The 18,256-nt window shown below is 43.2% G+C and overlaps 1 protein-coding gene and 3 non-coding genes across 5 annotated transcripts; 1 reads left to right on the forward strand and 3 right to left on the reverse strand.

Moving 5' to 3' along the window:
* Positions 1 to 1,433: 1,433 nt before the first annotated feature.
* Positions 1,434 to 10,007, reverse strand: HMGN4 (high mobility group nucleosomal binding domain 4). 2 transcript variants are annotated; one of them, XR_276655.4, is made up of 3 exons: positions 9,935 to 10,007; positions 9,474 to 9,784; positions 1,434 to 2,809 (listed from the first exon to the last, which is right to left on the reverse strand). XR_276655.4 is itself a non-coding variant. In XM_005553800.4 (2 exons), exon 2 carries the CDS (start codon positions 2,727 to 2,729, stop codon positions 2,457 to 2,459), a length of 273 nt encoding a protein of 90 aa, XP_005553857.1. In that variant the 5' UTR covers positions 2,730 to 2,809; positions 9,474 to 9,615; the 3' UTR covers positions 1,434 to 2,456. The 2 variants fall into 2 exon arrangements, 1 of the variants encoding a protein (XP_005553857.1); XM_005553800.4 differs by lacking the exon at positions 9,935 to 10,007 and having other exon boundaries at positions 9,474 to 9,615.
* TRNAV-CAC (transfer RNA valine (anticodon CAC)) lies at positions 9,858 to 9,930 on the reverse strand. The gene has a single exon. It is a non-coding gene; the product is annotated as a tRNA-Val (tRNA).
* A 413-nt stretch (positions 10,008 to 10,420) lies between the features above and the next one.
* TRNAR-ACG (transfer RNA arginine (anticodon ACG)) lies at positions 10,421 to 10,493 on the reverse strand. Its single transcript has one exon. It is a non-coding gene; the product is annotated as a tRNA-Arg (tRNA).
* Positions 10,494 to 15,370: 4,877 nt separating this feature from the next.
* On the forward strand, positions 15,371 to 15,444 carry TRNAT-AGU (transfer RNA threonine (anticodon AGU)). The gene has a single exon. It is a non-coding gene; the product is annotated as a tRNA-Thr (tRNA).
* Positions 15,445 to 18,256: the final 2,812 nt, after the last annotated feature.

Below are 18,256 nucleotides of genomic sequence, written 5' to 3' on the forward strand. Positions count from 1 at the left end.
GCAGCAGCCATACACATACACGCATATATGAAACACCTTAGACTGTGCCATTTCTTTGCTCAAAACTCTAATGGCACTGGGCATGGTGGCTCATGCCTGTCATCGCAGCACTTTGGGAGGCCAAGGCGGGCTGTTCACTTGAGGCCAGGAGGTTGAGACCAGCCTGACCAATATGGCAAAAACCCGTCTCTTCTAAAAATACAAATAATAACAATAAAAATTAAAAAATTAGCCAGGCCTGGTGGTAGGTATCTGTAATACCAGCTACTCGGGAGGCTGAGGCAGGAGAATCGGGGGCGGAGGTTGCAGTGAGCAGAGATCGCGTCACTGCACTCCAGCCTGGGTGACAGAGTGAGGCTCCATTTCAAAAAACAAAAAAAAAAGAAACAAAAAAGGAGAGACGCGGCCGGCCATGGTCGCGCACGTCTGTAATCCCAGCACTTTGGGAAGCTGAGGCGGGTGGATCACCTGAGGTCAGGAGTTCGAAACCAGCATGGCCAACATGGTGAAACTCCGTCTCTACTAACTAAAAATACAAACATTAGTCGGGTGTGGTGGTGCACGCCTGCAGTCCCACGTATTTGGAAGGTGAGGCAGAAGAATCGCTTGAACCCGGGAGGCGGAGGTTGCGGCGAGCTGAGATCGCATCACTGCACCCCAGCCTGGGAGACAGAGTGAGGCTCTGGCTGGGGAAAAAAAAAAAAAAAAAAAGCAGACACCAACACCTAGACTACACTGAGCATTAGAAAAAGAAATTATAGGTATAAGGACTAAAAAGAAACAAAACAGTTTATATACACAGAATATATGGTTGTCTATGGAAAAAACAAAAACCCCACAAGAATATGCAGATACAAGAATGAAAGGTAGCAAGGTTGCTGGATACAAAAATTGAAATCAACGTTAGCTAAAACCAGAAAATGTAATAACTAAAAATATGCCATAGAAAGTAGTGTTAAAAAGCATAAAGTTCCCAGGAAATATTAACAAGAAGACCTTTATGGAGAAAATTATAAACTTTACTGAAAGATATTTCAAAGGCCTAAGTAAATGGAGAGCTGAACCATATTCATGTATTGGAAGACAACATTGTAAAGATGACTTGGCTTACCAGATTAATCTATAAATTCAATACAAATCCAATCAAAATTTCAATGTTCTTGGGTTTGTTTGATTTACAAATTGTTGATCTAATTCTAGAAGTAATATGGAGGAACAGTTGGCTAAGAATAGCCAAGACACTCCAAGGAAGAAAAATTTTGTGGTGATATTGGAGACAGAGGTGAAATTGGCTAAAATTATGACAAAATGTGGAGGCATCTTGGTTTTTATCAGACCTTTTCCTAAAGTTGCAATAATCAGGACTGTATTGTACTGCTATAAGATTAGACAAATTGATGTCAGTCAGAATAGAAACCATCAAAAGACCCACACACGTACACAAAAATTTAATTTATGAAAGAGGCAGTGTTACAAATCACTGGGGAAAGGATGAACTTTTCAGTAAATAGTGCAGAGACAACCACTTTGAAATATGAAAAATGTTAAATTGAATTTCTAACTCATAATTTTCACAAAAATCAGTTCAGGACAGACTAAAGACAAATGTGAAAGGCAAAAGTATAAAATTTCTACAAGGCAGTAAAGAATATATTTACGACTTTGGGTAGGAAAGGATCTCCCCCCAAACTAACTTGTATTCAGCTTTATATGATACTTTTTAAAAACATTTACTTTCAGCAGGAAATAGGCAACAATCTATAACATTTTACAATTTCCAAACTCCCCTCCTCTAAAAGTCACTGTAAAAGTTAACAACATAGGTTGTTGCTGTTTTGAACAAGAAAGATTTTCAGAAAGGGTGGACACTTCACATGAGGCCTGTATGAGCTTTTCACAGGCCCGCTTCGACATGGAGGGAATACAGTAAAACCAGCAGGATGGATCCACAAACTGAAAACAGGAATCTTGGCTCTTTTGAGTGACACCATCTCGATGTTATCAACAGAAAGCCTGAGTTTTGTTACCTAACACAGTTGATTTTAGGATTGCCAAGGCCACATCAAGACTCTTGGTTTAAGGAAGTCAAGTCTATGCTGATGGCATCAGGGAAAGAGGAGACACGAAGTTTTGGTTCCCCACACTGTAAGGCTTCTGTGCCAAAGTGGCTGACATGTGAATGTCAGAGAATCTCTCCTGGGAATCAAGGGAATCAAGAATAATCTTCAAACAGGACAGAAAATCCTATTTTCCCCTATTTCAATTCAGTTTCTGAGATACACCCTATTAGTGGTATTTGCCCTTTCCACAAAAGACAACAAGGAAGTGTCCTATGTGCTAACAACATAACTTAAAAAAGAGAGCCAAAATTCTACGGTTTTATAAAACTTGATTTAAAAAAATAGTATTTCAAACAGTAGAATCACTATAAGACAGAGCTATCAAAAATGTACATTTCACTTGGCATCCCCAGTGCCTTCTGCTTTCTGGGACTGGAGTGTAGAGGCATCTCGGTTTTTTGCAGGGTTGTTCCCATCCTTGCCAGCATCTGCTTTCCCCTTTCTCCCTTTGGGAAGCTTCTCTCCCTTCTTTGCAGAGGCCTTTTTAGGCCTGGGCTCTGGTTTTGGAGGAGCTGGTTTAGCAGATAACCGCGCTGATCTCCTCTGTGGCTCATCCTTCACCTTTGCTTTATCACCTTTAGCATCTCCTTTTGCCTTTCTCTTTGGCATGGTGGCAGCAGTGTTGGCAGGCGACTTGAGCAGTCCTGGTGGGTGTTTCTGTCCTCCTCACACTGCTCCTGGAAAGATGTCTTTAACAAGACACAAAAAGTGTAAACCACAAAGGGAAAGACTGACCAATGTAAACATTAAAAATCAAATTTGACTATATTGTTAATAATTTGTGTATATCAAAAAAGATAGCACAGTAATAGTAAAACAATAAGTTACCAGCTCGGCAAAGATATGTGTAACACATATAATGGACAAAATGTTAGAATCCTGAATACATAAAGCATTCCTACAGATCCATGAGAAAAGGACAAAATGAAAATTTTAAAACTATGGCAAAAAATGTTAACAAGTACTTCTTGGAAGCATGAGTGAGGAATAAGCACCTAAAAATAGATAAGAAGTACATATTAAAAGCATAGGATATAACATTTCATATCTATCAAATTGAAGAAAACCAAGTTGTCTGACAATATCAAGGACTCAACTGATAGGGAGCAATCAAAACCCTTATGTACTGCTGTGTGTGTGTGTGCAAATTAGTGTATTTGCTTCAGGAAACAGTGGTTATTTGTAAAGCACGCTGGAAACAGTGGTATTATGTAAAGCAATTTTATGTCTAGGTGTTTACTTAGAGGGATTCTTGGAGGTGTGGACAGGAGATCTCCACAAGAATGTTTCCAGCAACACTGTAATTTCAAAAACCTGTAAATCACCCAAATGTCCTTCAATAGTAGAAGGGATATATATATTTTGGTAGTATCTATAAAAGGGAATACTATTCAGCAGCAGAAACAAATACATTACAGCTAGGTTCAAAAACGAGGATCAATCTCAAGAATATAATGACGAACAAAAATAGCAAGTTGCAGAAGAATAGGTACACTATAGATCCATTTACACATGTAAAACTATGACATGTTGAGGCCACAAACATATAGCAAAATTTGAAAAAAAAAAAGGGGGATAAATAAAAATTGGCCAGTGGTTATCTCTTGGGAGTTGGGAAAGGGATGTGGTTGCAGAAGGCATGTAGGTTAGTCCAGAGATAGGGGACGTTGAGTTCTCTTCTTTAAGCTGTAGGGGAAGCACATGGGTGGAGTATTATCTGTCTTACACAGAAAAATTGTATGTGCCTACTCAAGAATTAATAAAAATACTAAAAAATGTGGGTAGCCCAGAGCACAGATTGAGAGCCACACAGGTAGGAAATAGAGAAGAGTCTAAGTTTGGGTAATTAGGACTTAGGCCTAGGGCTGGCACTCACAGGCACTGTGTAACTTTTTTAAAGCTTTTGTCTATCATACCTTCTGCCCCACCCTTGAAAACATTTTCTGGGAAATTCTGTAACCTTGTGAGTGGCCCCATTCTACAATGTTATTATTATTTTTTTAATCTTGTCTCCAAATTGCTCCAGTTTTGAATTTTTTTGTTTTGTTTTGTTTTTTTAGACGGAGTCTCAGAGTCTCCCTCTGTCACCCAGGCTGGAGTACAGTGGTGTGATCGCATCTCACTGCAACCTCTGCCTCCCAGGTTCAAGCAATTCTCCTGCCTCAGCCTCCCAGGTAGCTGGGATTACAGATGCCCACCATCACACTCAGCTAATTTTTGTATTTTTATTAGAGATGGGGTTTCACCATGTTGGCCAGGCTGGTCTCAAACTACTGACCTCAGGTGATCTACCTGAGAATTGCTTGAAACCGGGAGGCAGAGGTTGCAGTGAGCCCAGATTGTGCCACTGCACTCCAGCCTGGGGGACAGAGTGAGAGCCTGCCTCAAAAAAAAAAAAATAAATAAAAAAGTAATGGTGCCACTGAGACATACAGTTCTACTGATCTAACTACACCTGACCTGCTCTCTTCTGAAGAAATCCTTGCCATTACATAAATTTATTGCTAATTTTTGTCCTTTTCCCTTTCTTTCAAATGCAACATTAAGGAATCATTTTAACAATTTTTAGGAAACAAAAGGAGCTACTCTTACAATGAAGGAACCAGTGAAAATCACTTGGTCTAATAGTAGGGTGACTTGATTTATACCTGTTGCCCTAGTATAATTATTCATAATGTTACCTTTTACTTTGAAAAGTGACCCAACTTGGGCAATGAATAATAAAGAAGGTTATCCCAAATATTCTGCATATATTTTTAGAGACCTTTATGTTACCAGAGAATGAGAGTGTTTAACCAAAGAGTGAGCTTTTGGCCTAGCACACATTTCCCTAAGAATGGATACCCCATACCATTCCCCTTCCATCTCACTTCAAAATTGTTTCTCAGCCCATTTCCTGGTGTGGGAATGCTCACACAACCTCTTTTCCTGCGTTCAGTTTTCTTCAAGTTAGATCCATTGCAGTCCATCCCAAGTAGGGGGGCCATTATCTCCACATGTCAAAGGCCAAAATACAGCAGGTGACAAAATAAAATCAGGAAAAATAGGCTGCTGCCTGGATGCTGTATCTGAGTATATAAATAACGATTTAATTCTTGAAACTCACCTTTAGGAAGCTGATTAGGAGACCAGGTCACCGACTCTATAGAGAACTTACAAATGTAGGAGATAGATACACATATAATGAAAAGGGGCCAGAGAGATGGGTAAAAGCTCTTACCATTTCCATAAAGGACAAGGAGGTTCGAAAAGGAAGGAGCTCTCACCACACAGTGGTTTTAACTTAGAAGAAATTATCTGAGGTGGCACGGAAGGGATTTTTAGGTAAATGAAACTCTTTTGTATGCTACTGTAATGGCATATGTTATATAATGGTAGATGTTATGAATTTGACAAAACCCACAGAACTTCATACAGTGAATGAACCCTGATGTAAACTATATATTTTAGTTAATAATAAGCTGTCAATATTAGTTAATCATTTGTAACAAATGTACCACACCAGTGCAAGTTGTTAATAACTTAGGAGAAACTGAGGTGGGGGAAAGGAAGTATGTGGGAACTCTCTGTTTAATTTTCTGTAAACCAAAAATTGCTCTAAAAAAAGGAAGCCTATTAATGTAAAAACAATACACATTTTAAGAGTTCAAAAAAATAATGTTAATGATAAAATATAAAAGTCATTACAAATACTCCTTTATGCATGTGGAAGAAAAGAATATTAACTGGCAGATAAATCTTACTAGTAACTGTGTAACTTTTGGAAATAGAGAGAAATGACTTTCAGTGGTATCATCAGGGCAAGAAATTATCAAGACACATACTGAAGTTATTTTCCCAAGACATGGCAACAATTTAAAAAGTTTTAGAAATATAACAATTCCCCTTTGTTAAAATAACTCTTCCAATAACATTATATTAACAAACAACAGAGCAAGTTAGTGAAAGTTTTGAATCACTCCTCTTCATTGCACAGAACTGGACTGAAATTCTCATGAACGTTCTCAATTTAACTCCTCATTTAATGAGATTGCTGTAGGAGAGAAGGAACATCTGCTTCATCCTTCTTCCAATCCTTTTGTTAGCATGAAGACTTGCATTTTTATCATCAGAAAAAGATCATGATGTTTAAATTAACTGGCAGAAATAGCTTAAAAAAAAAAAACTAATAGTGAAATAAAAAGCAAAATAGGGTCTTATGGGTGGGCCCTAATTCAAATGACTGGTGTACTTATAGGAAGAGGAGATTAGGATACAGACAACATAGAGGAACACATCTAAGGACGTAGTGGGAGGCAGCCATCTGCAAGTCAAAGAGAGGCCTCAGAAGAAACCAAACCTGCCGACATCTTGATCTTGGACTTCTACCCTCCAGAAGTCAAAGAAAATTAATTTTTGTTGTTTAAGCCACCCAGCCTGTGGTACCTTGTTTTGGTAGCCCTAACGGACTAACATAAGAGGGAACAGTGTAAGAATTTAGTGACTTCAGTAGAGCGTGGTGGCTCACGCCTGTAATCCCAGAACTTTGGGAGGCCAAGGTGGGAAGATCACGAGGTCAGGAGTTCAACACCAGCCTGGCCAACATGGTGAAACCCTGGCTCTACTAAAAAATACAAAAATTAGCCAGGGGTGGTGGTACGTGCCTGTAATCCCAGCTCCTCAGGATGCTGAGGCAGGAGAACTGCTTGAACCTGGGAGGCAGAGGTTGCAGTGAGCCGAGACTGTGCCATTGCACTCCAGCCTGGGCAATAGAGTGAGACTCTATTAAAAAATAAATAAATAAATAAATAATTTAGTGACTAGGGAAACATCTTGGATTAGATTAATTTGGGGGTCTCACCCAGCTCTCAAAATATATTTTTCCATGTTTTTTCTCTTTCATAGCAAGCAAATCCATGGACCAAAATGCCACCTCATTCAATACTCATTTTCACCTCATCCCTAGCAAACACAAGGCACATTTTAGCAGCATCTTTTTGCTCTTTCAATGGATACAGAACTGTGTTTCTGGGAGGTAGTTCTAATTTGGGTTTTAGCCTCAATCCCACCCCAAAATCAGAAGGCTCCCCTCTTCTTCCCTGCCTCTTACTTAAGGAAAGATCGTGTTTGGGGGTTGGAAGGAAGACGTGGAAGAAAGTTATGAACACCAAGCTTAGGAAGGAGAGAATAAAGGATATAATTAATATACAATAAAAAAATCACAGGCAATGCGGGCTCAGTGGCTCATGCCTGTAATCCCAGCACTTTGGGAGGTGGAGGCAGGTGGATCACTTGAGGTCAGGAGTTCAAGACCAGCCTGGCCAACATGGTGAAACCCATCTCTACTAAAAATGCAAAAATTAGCTGGGTGTGGTGGCACATGCCTATAGTCCCAGCTACTTGGGAGGTTGAGGCAGGAGAATCACTTGAGCCCGGGAGGCGGAGGTTGCAGTGAGCCAAGATTGCGCCACTGCACTCCAGCCTGGGTGACAGAGCGAGACTCTGTCTCAATAAAAAATAAAAAATAAAAAGATTAACAGGCAAGATGCTGTGTGCTACAGAAGCAAGAGGTCACATGGTGTCAGTCACTCTCCAGGGCCTGTTTGTTCTTCATCTTCCAAAGTATTAGAGACGCAGCATGAGTTTCCATGGGAGTTAAGTGAGAGAGACTGGGAGATGCAGGGGTAGAAAGGAAAGATGAGAAAAGGCAGGGTGTCTAAAACGGTAGGTTTGCTGTTGCAGCTTGCCAGAATGCATTTGGTTTAAAGAGAAGGAGTGAGCCATAAGCTCCCAAACAGTCACCCATCTGTAAAGGATGGTTAGAGGCACACTCAGCTTCCAGGCTAAAGTATTCCTGCTAACTGGCATCAGAGAGAGATGAAGAGGATAAATTCTTGTCATCTCCCAGGACCCTGGAACCTCTGCCCCCTTTCAGGGCACCACAATAACTTGCTTATATTTCTGGGTAGTAGAGAGGGGATTTTAAATGAAAATGTATTAGACAGATTGCTGTTGAGCACATGGCCAAGTTTATTGTCTTGCTAACCAAGATATTATCTTGCTAGCCAAGATGTTGTCTTGTTAAGGGAAACAGCAAGATAACAAAGAATGGACCTTTCAAGTCAACATCCAGCCAAGCAGCCTGTTTAGGAAAATGGTAAAAAGAAAACAGCTCATTAAACATTGTCCTTTTCTTTCTTTCTTTCTTTCTTTCTTTTTTTTTTTTAATTTTGCAGACCCACCAAAGAATGCAGCCCTTCTTTTGTCGTGGTCATAAAAATATCACATTCGGTCGGGCGCAGTGGCTCACGCCTGTTATCTCACTTTGGGAGGCCGAAGCAGGCGGATCACTTGAGGTCAGGAGTCTGAGACCAGCCTGGCCAATATGGTGAAACCCCGTCTCTAACTAAAATACAAAAATTATCCGGACGTGGTATTGCACGCCTGTAGTCCCAGCTGCTCAGGAGTCTGAGGCACAAAAATCGCTTGAACTCGGGAGGTAGAGGGAGGTGCAGGTTGCAGTGAGAGAGATAGCACCATTACACTCCAGCCTGGGAGATACAGTGAGACTCCGTCTCAAAAACAAACAAAAACAAACACATCGCATTCTTATCAGTCATTTGAGGGAACCTGGAGCAATGTGATCTGAGAGGCTAGGCTTGGCTAATCCCTAGAAAAAGTAGTAATACATCTAAGAAAGAAATCTCTCTGAGGGTACACCCCAGGCTGCCAGGTGGCACAACAAAACTTTCTCATAAAAGCGTTTGATTAATCCAATTAACTTGTAAGCAAGCCATGTGGCAGGCAGAGGTAAGAGGCCAAACACCAAGGCACAAGTCCTGATTCTAAACAAGTGCTGGTCCATTTCTTAAGCTTGGGATCCATTTTTTCTTTGTGATGGGACAGCGAAAGGTCAAAGTGGAGGAAGACTCAGCCCTTGGGTGTCTCCTCAACGAGGGTTTCTCGAAGGTAAATTGGGGAGGAAAGGAGAGCCCACGGCAGGTCAGTCCAACCTGCCAGTCACCACCTCTTCAAGGCCACAGCCCTGCGGGAGCAATCCTTTCAAATCCCCTTCTTTCCTTCTTTTATTGGCCCTAGAGCGCCGATTAGGACTTCTCATCCCTGTCGGGCCTGCGGCTCTCTGTGACCCCACCTCTGGATTCAGCTTTTCCCAGGGATTCACACTCGGAGCTCAGGAGAGATGCTGCGATTACTCTGGAGACGGGAAGACAGGCGCGGCTCACGGGGCCCAAGGCCCTTAATCATGACCGGGGCCAGCTGGCAGGAGGGTCCTAAGTATATGGACGGCGGCGGGACCCCCCACTGCGCCCCTCATTTTCCCGGGTAGCGTACTAAAGTCTGTGAGGCACTTACCCGAGTTTCGTGGCCGTTCGAGGGGCGCGGGAATCCCAGCTGAGGCCCTTGACGCGCCGGAGCCCTAGGCGTGGGCAGGGCCAGCACCAGCCCCAAGATAGAGAAGACTAGGGGAGCCCGGCACTGCCAGGAACAGGAAGGCGAAGGAAGGTGAGGATGCGCTTCCGGGGCTGCAGGCGGGGAGCCGCCCCGAGTTCAAGCCGGAGAGAGCCGGTTCTCCCCGTGGCGATACGTGTGTGAGCCTCTGAGGCCCGCCCTAAGCACCGCTGCCCCGACCTCGTAAGACAGGAAGACAGGAAATTTATGATGGCCTGAAAAATCGTTAAAAGATACACACTGTAAGAATTTCGTAGTATGAAGGGGGAAAAAAAAAAAAAAAAAAGCTGTTTCCGCCCGGTTTCGAACCGGGGACCTTTCGCGTGTGAGGCGAACGTGATAACCACTACACTACGGAAACTCACGGTGGGCTATCATCTCAGAGCAAGCAGTTCTATCTGCATAGTAAATACACTTGGTGTTTCTTCGTTCAAGTGCGAGTTTTGCTGATGTGCGCATGCGTCTCTGTACTGAACTCTCAAACCAGAAAAACCAATGATCAGCTCAGACCTAGCCTCTCCAGTGTTAAAACTGAAGCCACATGCAGTCATTTCAAACGACTGAATAGGGAAGAACACGATAGAGACTTTAATATGTCTGAACGGTCCTTCGTTCTTCTGCCAAAATGGTCAGGCGAGGCTGGGCACGACTTGGGTAGGGCGAGCGTTTCTATGACGTAGTTGGCGTTACCACGTGGTCAGTGGCAGAATTTGCTCCCCAGAGAAATGATAACCCCATCTCTTGTCGAAAGCGGCCCCTCTTGCTTCTGAGACTTCCAGGCAAATTTACCTTGCACGAATTCGCTTACTCCGGCGGAGTAGGAAAGTTGTAAAATAAACCTGCACATATACCGAGCCAGCCAGGAGTCGAACCTGGAATCTTCTGATCCGTAGTCAGACGCGTTATCCATTGCGCCACTGGCCCCACATATTGGTTGGTAGCAAGGTATTTCATAAGAAACTAGGTTGTACCCGTAATGTCTGGGCGAGGGCCTGTAAGCCGCGTTTGCCCGCTGGTCCAGGCTCGCAGCGCACGGACTCCCTGGTGGCTACTTCTGCACACACCCCGTAGCCTTCATTCCTTTCTCGGTCTGTCTCTGCCGGCTGAAAGATGGCGGTGAAAAGCATGCCCTGCATCCTCTCTGCCCCAGTATCACCGCTCCATTAATACGTTCGTTCATTCAACCCAGTATTAGTGTTCACGGCACTGTAGATAACGGTGAAGAAAACATGAGAGACCCTTGTCCTTAAGATTACATGGCAGTGGCGGAAGCGGATAATAAAGCACTAAATAAACGAAATAATAGTGATAAGCGATTGGAGAAAAAAAATAATAAAACAGGGAAAGAGGATAGGAAAGGCCAGCTGTGAAAGCGATGAACGAGAGATAAATGCTGATATCAGGGGAAAAGAGTGATCTGGAACAGGGAAAAAATCGCTAGGAAAAAGGCCTGGAGGTGGGAGCAGGCTTGGGAGTTATGTTGAGGAGGCCGGTGCTCAGTGGAGAGGAATAGGAGATTCTGGGAGACCACCTCCGGCTTTATAGGCCCTTGTAAGGACTCTGGCCAACTTTACAGGCCCTTGTAAGGACTCTGGCTGGTATTCTGTAGGAAACTGGAAGCCGTTGTACAGTGACATGGTCTGAGTTTTTATTTGTCTCTCTGTGGTTCTTTTTTTTTTTTCTTCAAATACTTTACTAAGCAAAACTGTGCTAGGCCTCCTCACTGCATGCTGCTTCTTCTACTGCAGGGCCTTGATCTCAGAATTTGACAGCTTTATAAGGAGCATCAACCCGGACACACATATGAATGTTCACTTGTTCACTTTGGAAGCAAACAAACGTCTCATATGTGTGTATTTTGGTTTGTCCATATTTCTGAGAATAAATCATCCCCATGCCTGGTGAGCATTTTAAGTAAGTTGAGGTCTACTACACAGGAGTAAAACTGCCTGATATTGAGAATATACACATTGAGATTAGAAAAGATTTGTTTTCAGTTCATAAGGTTTCAACAGCCCTTACAAAAAATATTCTGCTCTTTCTGCATAAGCGTTAAGGTAGGCCTAGGTTATGGATTCCTCCCTAGGCAGTAGCATAGGGATCTTCTCGTTAGGTTTTGTACGACGGACCCCAAGGGCAGCTTGGCGATTCCGGACTCTATCTCAGAATAATACTTCTGAATATACGAAAGAAAAAATAAATATGTAAGATTTCAAAAGAAAACTAATTATGTTAAAATAGGTTACCAAAACTTTTTTTTTTTTTTTTTTTTTTTGAGACAGAATTTTGCTCTTATTGCCCAGGCCGCAGTGCAATGGCGCGATCTCGGCTCACCGCAACCTCTACCTCCCGGGTTCAAGTGATTCTCATGCCTCAGCCTCTCAAGTAGCTGAAATTACAGGCATGTGCCACCACGTTCGGCTAATTTTGTGTTTTTAGTAGAGACGGGGTTTCTCCATGTTGGTGGGGCTAGAGCATCCCTGGAAGTCACAGGTCCCACCTAGCACTTTAAAAATGGACTTTAACCCAGCTGGTTGTAGGCTCTGTCCACATTCACTCTCCTCAGTGTTTGTCTATAAAAATTTATCTGTGGCCGGGCGCGGTGGCTCAAGCCTGTAATCCCAGCACTTTGGGAGGCCGAGACGGGCGGATCACAAGGTCAGCAGATCGAGACCATCCTGGCTAACATGGTGAAACCCCGTCTCTACTAAAAATATAAAAAAACTAGCCGGGCGAGGTGGCGGGCGCCTGTAGTCCCAGCTACTCGGGAGGCTGAGGCAGGAGAATGGCGCAAACCCGGGAGGCGGAGCTTGCAGTGAGCTGAGATCCGGCCACTGCACTCCAGCCTGGGCGACACAGCGAGACTCCGTCTCAAAAAAAAAAAAAAAAAAAAAAAAAAAAAAAAAAAAAAAAAAAATTTATCTGTGTTTTGCAGGCTTTGAAGACCTCCCTTGTGTACCTCAAATTTCTTAGCTATATTCACTACAAGAAATGCTTTCGGCTGGGCGCGGCGGCTCATGCCTGTAATCCCAGCAGTTTGGGAGGCCGAGGTGGGCGGATCACGAGGTCAGCAGATCGAGACCAGCCTGGCCAACATCGTGAACCCTCGTCTCTACTAAAAACACAAAAAATTAGCCTGGCGTGGGTCCCAGCTACTCGGGAGGCAGGATAATTGCTTGTATCCGGGAGGCGGAGGTTGCAGTGAGCCGAGATCGCGCCACTTACTGCAGTCCAGCCTAGGCGACAGAGCGAGACTCTGTCTCAAAAAAAAAAAAGAAAAAAAAATGCTTTCGCTTTGTTTTTGAAAATCTTTCTACGTCTTTTCTGACAGTTCCAGTTTCAACTTCCAGTCTTTTCTTCAGCATATATCGGAGAAACAGAGTGCAGATATATAAATCTAGGTATATATTTATATATATCTAGGGTGAGGACTGGCAAGTCTGAAACCTGTAGGGTTGTAGGGCAGGCTGGAAACTCAGGCAGAAGCTGACGCTGAAGTCTTGAAACAGAATTTCTTCTTCCTTAGGGAAGTCTTAGTTTTGCTCTCAAAGCCTTTTAACTGATTGGATAAGGCCCATCTACATAAAGGAAAATCTTTATTTAAGGTTAACTGATTGTTGACCACATTTACAAAATAACTTCACAGAAACATGTAGATTAGCGTTTAATTGAATAACTGGGTACTATATAGCCTAGCTAAGTTGACACATACAACTATCACAGTGGTGGACTCTTCTCCTCTGTGTTTCAGTGCACAGTTTTTTTTTCAGTTTCACTGCCAGGCATATGGAAAACTGCACCATCTGCCACTCTCACATTGTTTTACATGACTGTCAGCAGGCTGTGACACAGCCACCTGCATCCTCTCCAATTTCAGATGTGTGGAGCGGAGCCAACGTGAGAGTTCCACGGTTCATCCTAATCACAGTGGGAACTGAAAAGAAGATACGGTTCACACCAAGAGTTCTGTAAATGATTGCTCAAAGTCTCAATTTGCTTCCAAGGCTTATCTCTGGCTAAACAACTCCTTTGACATCCTAGAAATTCTGTGCAAACTTCGTCAGCTGCCAGTCAAAGGAAAAACCAAAATAAAATACTATTGGCTCTGCTGTCTAGTGCCTGCCACAGTTGGATTAAAGCCATTTTAGGTGTGACTGTGCTATTTATGATGATTATATTGGCTCCAAGCACACTCATAATATGATGGCTAATCGTATAATAATAAAGTAATAAGTGCTTATTCCATGAGTCTCAATCAAAGTGAGTGCTGAGTTCATAGACTTGCATCTTTTTATAAAAATGAAAACTCTAGTCGGCGTGGCCTTTTACTGTTCCCCCCATCACATATATAGGCAAAGGTACATGCCAGTGTCTGCCTTAGATTGTGACAGAGAAATCCTCCAAATATTGATACAGCTAAGAAATACTGAAATGTCTGTTTCAGCATAATCACCAGGACAACAGATTTCAAGTAAAAAAGCCAAATATAATTACAGGTTTCATTTGGGAAGTTACTTTCACAGCTGTGCCAACAATTTGGATACTCTTCAGAATTTCCTTAAACCCCTTTGTTCAAATTATACTCCCAAGATCAGATTTATTTTTAATAGAGAACAGAATAAGTTGGGAACACATAAGCCCCCATGACGATATAGAATTTTTTTTCTCTCTCTATGTACACACACACACACACACACACACACACACACACACACACACACATATATAATGATAATTTGACACATCAAATCAGATCCTTTGGTCAAGTATCAGGACAAGAAAGCTTCTCTTTCTGTGTAGCTATACCGGGAAGGGAACTTCTTTATCTCTTTCCAAGATTAAGTTGTTAATTCTTAAATCTTGCCGGGTTTTTTGGGTTTTTTTTTGTTTTTTTTTTTTTGTTTTTTTTTTTGTTTTTTTTGTTTTTTTTTTTTTTGAGGCGGAGTCTCGCTTTGTCGCCTAGGCTGTAGTGCAGTGGCGTGATCTCGGCTCACTGCAAGCTCCGCCTCCGGGGTTCACGCCATTCTCCTGCCTCAGTCTCCCGAGTAGCTGGGACTACAGGCGCCCACCACCACGCCCGGCTAATTTTTTGTATTTTTAGTAGAGACGGGGTTTCACCGTGTTAGCCAGGATGGCCTCGATCTGCTGACCTCGTGATCCACCCGCCTCGGCCTCCCAAAGTGCTGGGATTACAGGCGTGAGCCACCGCGCCCGGCCAAATCTTGCGTTTTGAAGAAGCAACTCTGGAACTCCATTAGTTATCTTTAAGCAGGTAGGGGGAGCCCAGTTTTAACGGAAAGAAATGGGGTAAGGAATGACTGGAATTTTAATCTAATTCTAGTTTAATTTAAAAGCCATGAAATAAGAAACAAATAGCTTGCTTCCTGCTAGGATCAGTTCTTGGTGCCGTAAGTGCTCTGGTGTAAATGTATTACACGACTTGGAGGAGTGTTCTGTAAAGGTGGCTGGCTACCCGCTTTCCTACCCTCTTCTCACTGAAGCCCGAGGTCATACTTTACCCACCCACGTTAGGATGAGCTGCTTGCTGTTTCGCCCCGGGGCGGGGGTCAGGCTATCGCCAGTGTTTTCCTCACCTCTCACCTCCCCCGAGCGAAAAACTTCGTTATCCTGCAACTGAGCGGTTTCTTAGGTCTTTTGGGGCGAAGCCAAGGTTAATCTTCAGTGTCTGAAGAAGTGTCTGGGTACTTTGAAACCTCAGTAACAAGAAAGTAAATCAATGCACAAAACAAAGGCAAAGATCATCTCTTTTCTATGCTCATTTGCAGAGAAGCAAGCATAGTGGCTCCGTGGCTTAGCTGGTTAAAGCGCCTGTCTAGTAAACAGGAGATCCTGGGTTCGAATCCCAGCGGGGCCTGTCGTAGTTTTCCTGCCTTCGAAGTACTCATGGAACCTTTGAAATGTATGGAACCTTTGAAATGTAACGTGAAAGGTTATTTTCCGCTGTGGGGCTCCTTCGAAGTGTTTTATATGCGTCCGGTGTGAAACCAACTTGCTTATGAAAAAAGCAAACATCAATTTGGCTTTCTTTTAGAATAATGAAATTGTGAATTTCTTGTTTTTCTTACATTTTTCTTCCACATGTTGTATTCTTAAAACATGTACGAGAAGAACGAGGGAAAGCCGAAGGTAAACACCAAATTTAAACTACAAGCAACATCACAATCTTTGGTCATTCTTTTTTCTTTCCTGGGGACATCCTAAACAGATTCATTGTTAGAATCTGCAGGTAATGTTTTTGGAAGGTCAATCTTTGGAATGATTGATAATCTGTTGTTGAGAAGGCTGTAGCATCTCTGAAAATTCACAGCAGACAGTAAGATCTGGCCACATAAAACAAGTTGTGATTCGCTATTTTAAAAGATTGCATTGTACTCAGAGTTTTTTGGAAAGGAACAAATCAAAGCAAAAACAAATATTTGTCACCGAGACTTGAGAAAAGAAGCTGTCAGAGAGAAGCCTCCATTTGCTTATGGAGCCCACTAGAGCAGGCTGACCTGAAGAAGTCCAGGAAGGGTTGAGATGCCTTCTCCCAAATTCTCCAAGAGGAAGAAAGAGAAATTGAGAAGTAGGAAAGAAGTCAGTTTTACTCTTAGAAGAAGTTCTCCACATAGGAACACAAGAAAATGGAAGTTCACTGTAACTATTACCAACCCTCTTACCCATCTCCCAAAACCCAGCCCCCAGCTCACCTGGCACAGAAAGTTCCACTTCTTTGGCTTTTGCCTTCAGAGCATATTATTTTGTGTAGATTGTCAAAGCTTGAAATATGATTTCCTGTGCTAGCTCTGGAGACAAAATCCCAACACTTGGAGGAACAGCTCAGAAGCAACTCTACTTTTATGGAGACTTTCTACTCCCATTCTGCAGCTTAATTCCCCACTTTTCTTTTTTGTGGTTTTTTTTTTGAGACCGAGCCTCGCTCTGTCACCCAGGCTGGAATGCAATGGTGTGATCTCGGCTCACTGCAAACTCTGCCTCTAGGGTTCAAGTGATTCTCCTGCCTCAGCCACCTGAGTAGTTGGGATTACAGGCGCCCACCATCATGCCCAGATAATTTTTGTATTTTTGGTAGAGATGGGGTTTCACCATGTTGGTCAGGCTGGTCTTGAACTCCTGACCTCAAGTGATCTGCCCTCCTTGGCCTCCCAAGTGCTGGGATTACAGGCCTGAGCCACCGCACCCGGCCAATTCCCCACTTTTCTTTACAAACATCAAGCAGCAATGGACAGGCAGACTCTTTTTTTTTTCACTAGAGCCTTCCATCTTCTGTTCTTTTTCCCTAGGCCCAGATACAAACTTCCCTCAAATGATAAGACAGGCTGGATCACTGGTGCAGATGTCAACACTAAATCACTAATTCATTCCCTTACCAACCCTGCCTCATTTCCACTCTCCTGCTCTGTCAGCTCCAGAAATACCTTTATAGGAGGCTTGTAGCCAAGTGGCCCTCAACAGATTGCATGGTCTCTACTACTGAGTTGGCAGTAGTGGTACTGGCTACTGAAGCTATTGAATATTCCAGGTGATGAGTCTCACCATCTTTCCCAAAAGCCTATGTCTTCCTAGCTCTCCATAAATGGATAAATCATGGAAACAATTTATATGTAAAAGTGGAAACGGTTTGCAATCAGATGCTTGTTTGTCTAGTGAGTGGCTATTTGTCAATGACCAATTATGTGGCAGTTACCATGCTGATCACACATGGGTGAAGAGGCTAATGGGAGGGGAAAACAATTTAATGGCAGTTATAGTATAGTGGGATGTAATACCATTGGGAGTACAGGGTGCTTTGAGCCACATTTGCTTATTTATTTGTTTATATATTTAGAGATGGAGTCTCTCTCTGTTGCCCAGGCTGGAGTGCAATGGCGTGATCTCGACTCACTGCAACCTCTGTCTCCCAGGTTCAAGCGATTCTCCTGCCTCAGCCTGCCGAGTAGCTGGTACTACAGGCACCCACCACCACGCCCGGCTACTTTTTGTATTTTTAGTAGAGACGGGCTTCACCATGTTGGCCAGGCTGGTCTCGAACTCCTGACCTCAAGTGATCCACCTGCCTCGGCCTCCCAAAGTGCTGGGATTACAGGCATGAGCCACTACACTCAGCCCCACATTTGCTTATTTATTTATTTTTTTTTTAGGGACAGGGTTTGGGTCAGTTGCCCAGGCTCGGGTGCAATAGCACAATCCTAACTCACTGCAGTCTTGAACTCCTGGTCTCAAGAAATCCTCCTGCTTCAGTCTCCTGAATAGCTAGGCCTACCAGTGTGTGCCACTACGTGTTTGCCACCACGTCCAGGTGATTTTTGTGTTTTGTTTATAGAGATAAGGTTTCATAATATTGTCCAGGCTCTTCTCCAACTCCTGGGCTCCAGCCATACTCTGGCCTAGGTCTTCCAGAGTGTTGGAATTACAGGCTTGGGCCACTGCTTAGGCCTGCAGTTACATTTGGAAACAAACCTGTGTTGGGGCTGGGTGCAGTGGGGATCACCTCTGTAGTCTCAGCACTTTGGGATGCTAAGGTAGGAGGATCACTTGAAGCCAGGAGCTCATGACCAGCTTGGGCAACATAGTCCATAGCAAGACACCATCTCTACATAAAATAAAATAAATTAGCCTGGCATAATGGTGTGTACCTGTAGCCCTAGCTACTCGGAAGGCTGAAG

The sequence above is a fragment of the Macaca fascicularis genome, chromosome 4 (genome assembly GCF_037993035.2).
Source record: "Macaca fascicularis isolate 582-1 chromosome 4, T2T-MFA8v1.1".
Lineage (NCBI taxonomy): Eukaryota > Metazoa > Chordata > Mammalia > Primates > Cercopithecidae > Macaca > Macaca fascicularis.